This window comes from Limulus polyphemus, unplaced genomic scaffold (genome assembly GCF_000517525.1).
Source record: "Limulus polyphemus unplaced genomic scaffold, Limulus_polyphemus-2.1.2 Scaffold689, whole genome shotgun sequence".
Lineage (NCBI taxonomy): Eukaryota > Metazoa > Arthropoda > Merostomata > Xiphosura > Limulidae > Limulus > Limulus polyphemus.
The window spans coordinates 751-1,472 of record NW_013666299.1 but is presented as its reverse complement, the minus strand read 5'-3'; the positions used below and the strand labels follow the sequence as shown (position 1 = coordinate 1,472).

At 32.3% G+C, this 722-nt stretch overlaps 1 protein-coding gene across 1 annotated transcript in view; it reads left to right on the top strand.

The window, feature by feature from the left end:
• LOC106459973 (trafficking protein particle complex subunit 8-like) overlaps positions 1–387 on the top strand; it is a 61,263-nt gene extending 60,876 nt beyond the window's left edge. Inside the window, exon 23 of the mRNA XM_022386552.1 lies at positions 275–387. Coding sequence (XP_022242260.1) covers positions 275–372 — 98 coding nt within the window. The 3' untranslated portion in view covers positions 373–387. The remainder of the gene's footprint in view (positions 1–274) is intronic.
• Positions 388–722: the final 335 nt, after the last annotated feature.

Genomic DNA, 722 nt, shown 5'->3' with positions numbered 1-722 from the left:
CAGTTGTTGTATTTTTGTTGGGTTAAGTATTGTATGCCATTTGTTGTATTTTTGTTGGGTTAAGTATTGTATACCATTTGTTGTATTTTTGTTGGGTTAAGTATTGTATACCATTTGTTGTATTTTTGTTGGGTTAAGTATTGTATACCATTTGTTGTATTTTTGTTGGGTTAAGTATTGTATACCATTTGTTGTATTTTTGTTGGGTTAAGTATTGTATACCATTTGTTGCACCATCCAATAATTGTCTTTAAGAATCTTTATAATTTCTTAGCTGCAAATGTCAGGGCTGTAGAAGTGCTCCAGATCGCGATATCATCAGCATATTATGATGCAAGTATGAGAGGCATTTCTGGTTTAGGAAGGTCGTAAACAAATAAGGTGTATAAGAGAGGGCTAAGGACTGAACCTTGTAGTACTTCGGCATTAAAGGTGAATGGTTGAGATCTAGTGTTATTAATTCTTACTTTGGCTGTACAATTTTTGAGGAAACTGGTTATTCATTTAATATAGGTTATGGGTATTTTGTACTTAATTGGTTTATTTTTAATGCAGTTGTGCCATACGGTATCAAATGGTTTTTGAACATCTAGAAAAGCTACTATTGTTGCCTGTTAAATCAAAGATAGATTCAGTTAACCTGACTAGATGATCTGCTGTTTGTCTGTTCTTTCTTTCAGAATATAGAATTTCTGATTGTAAATTGTTGCTCTCTAATAACC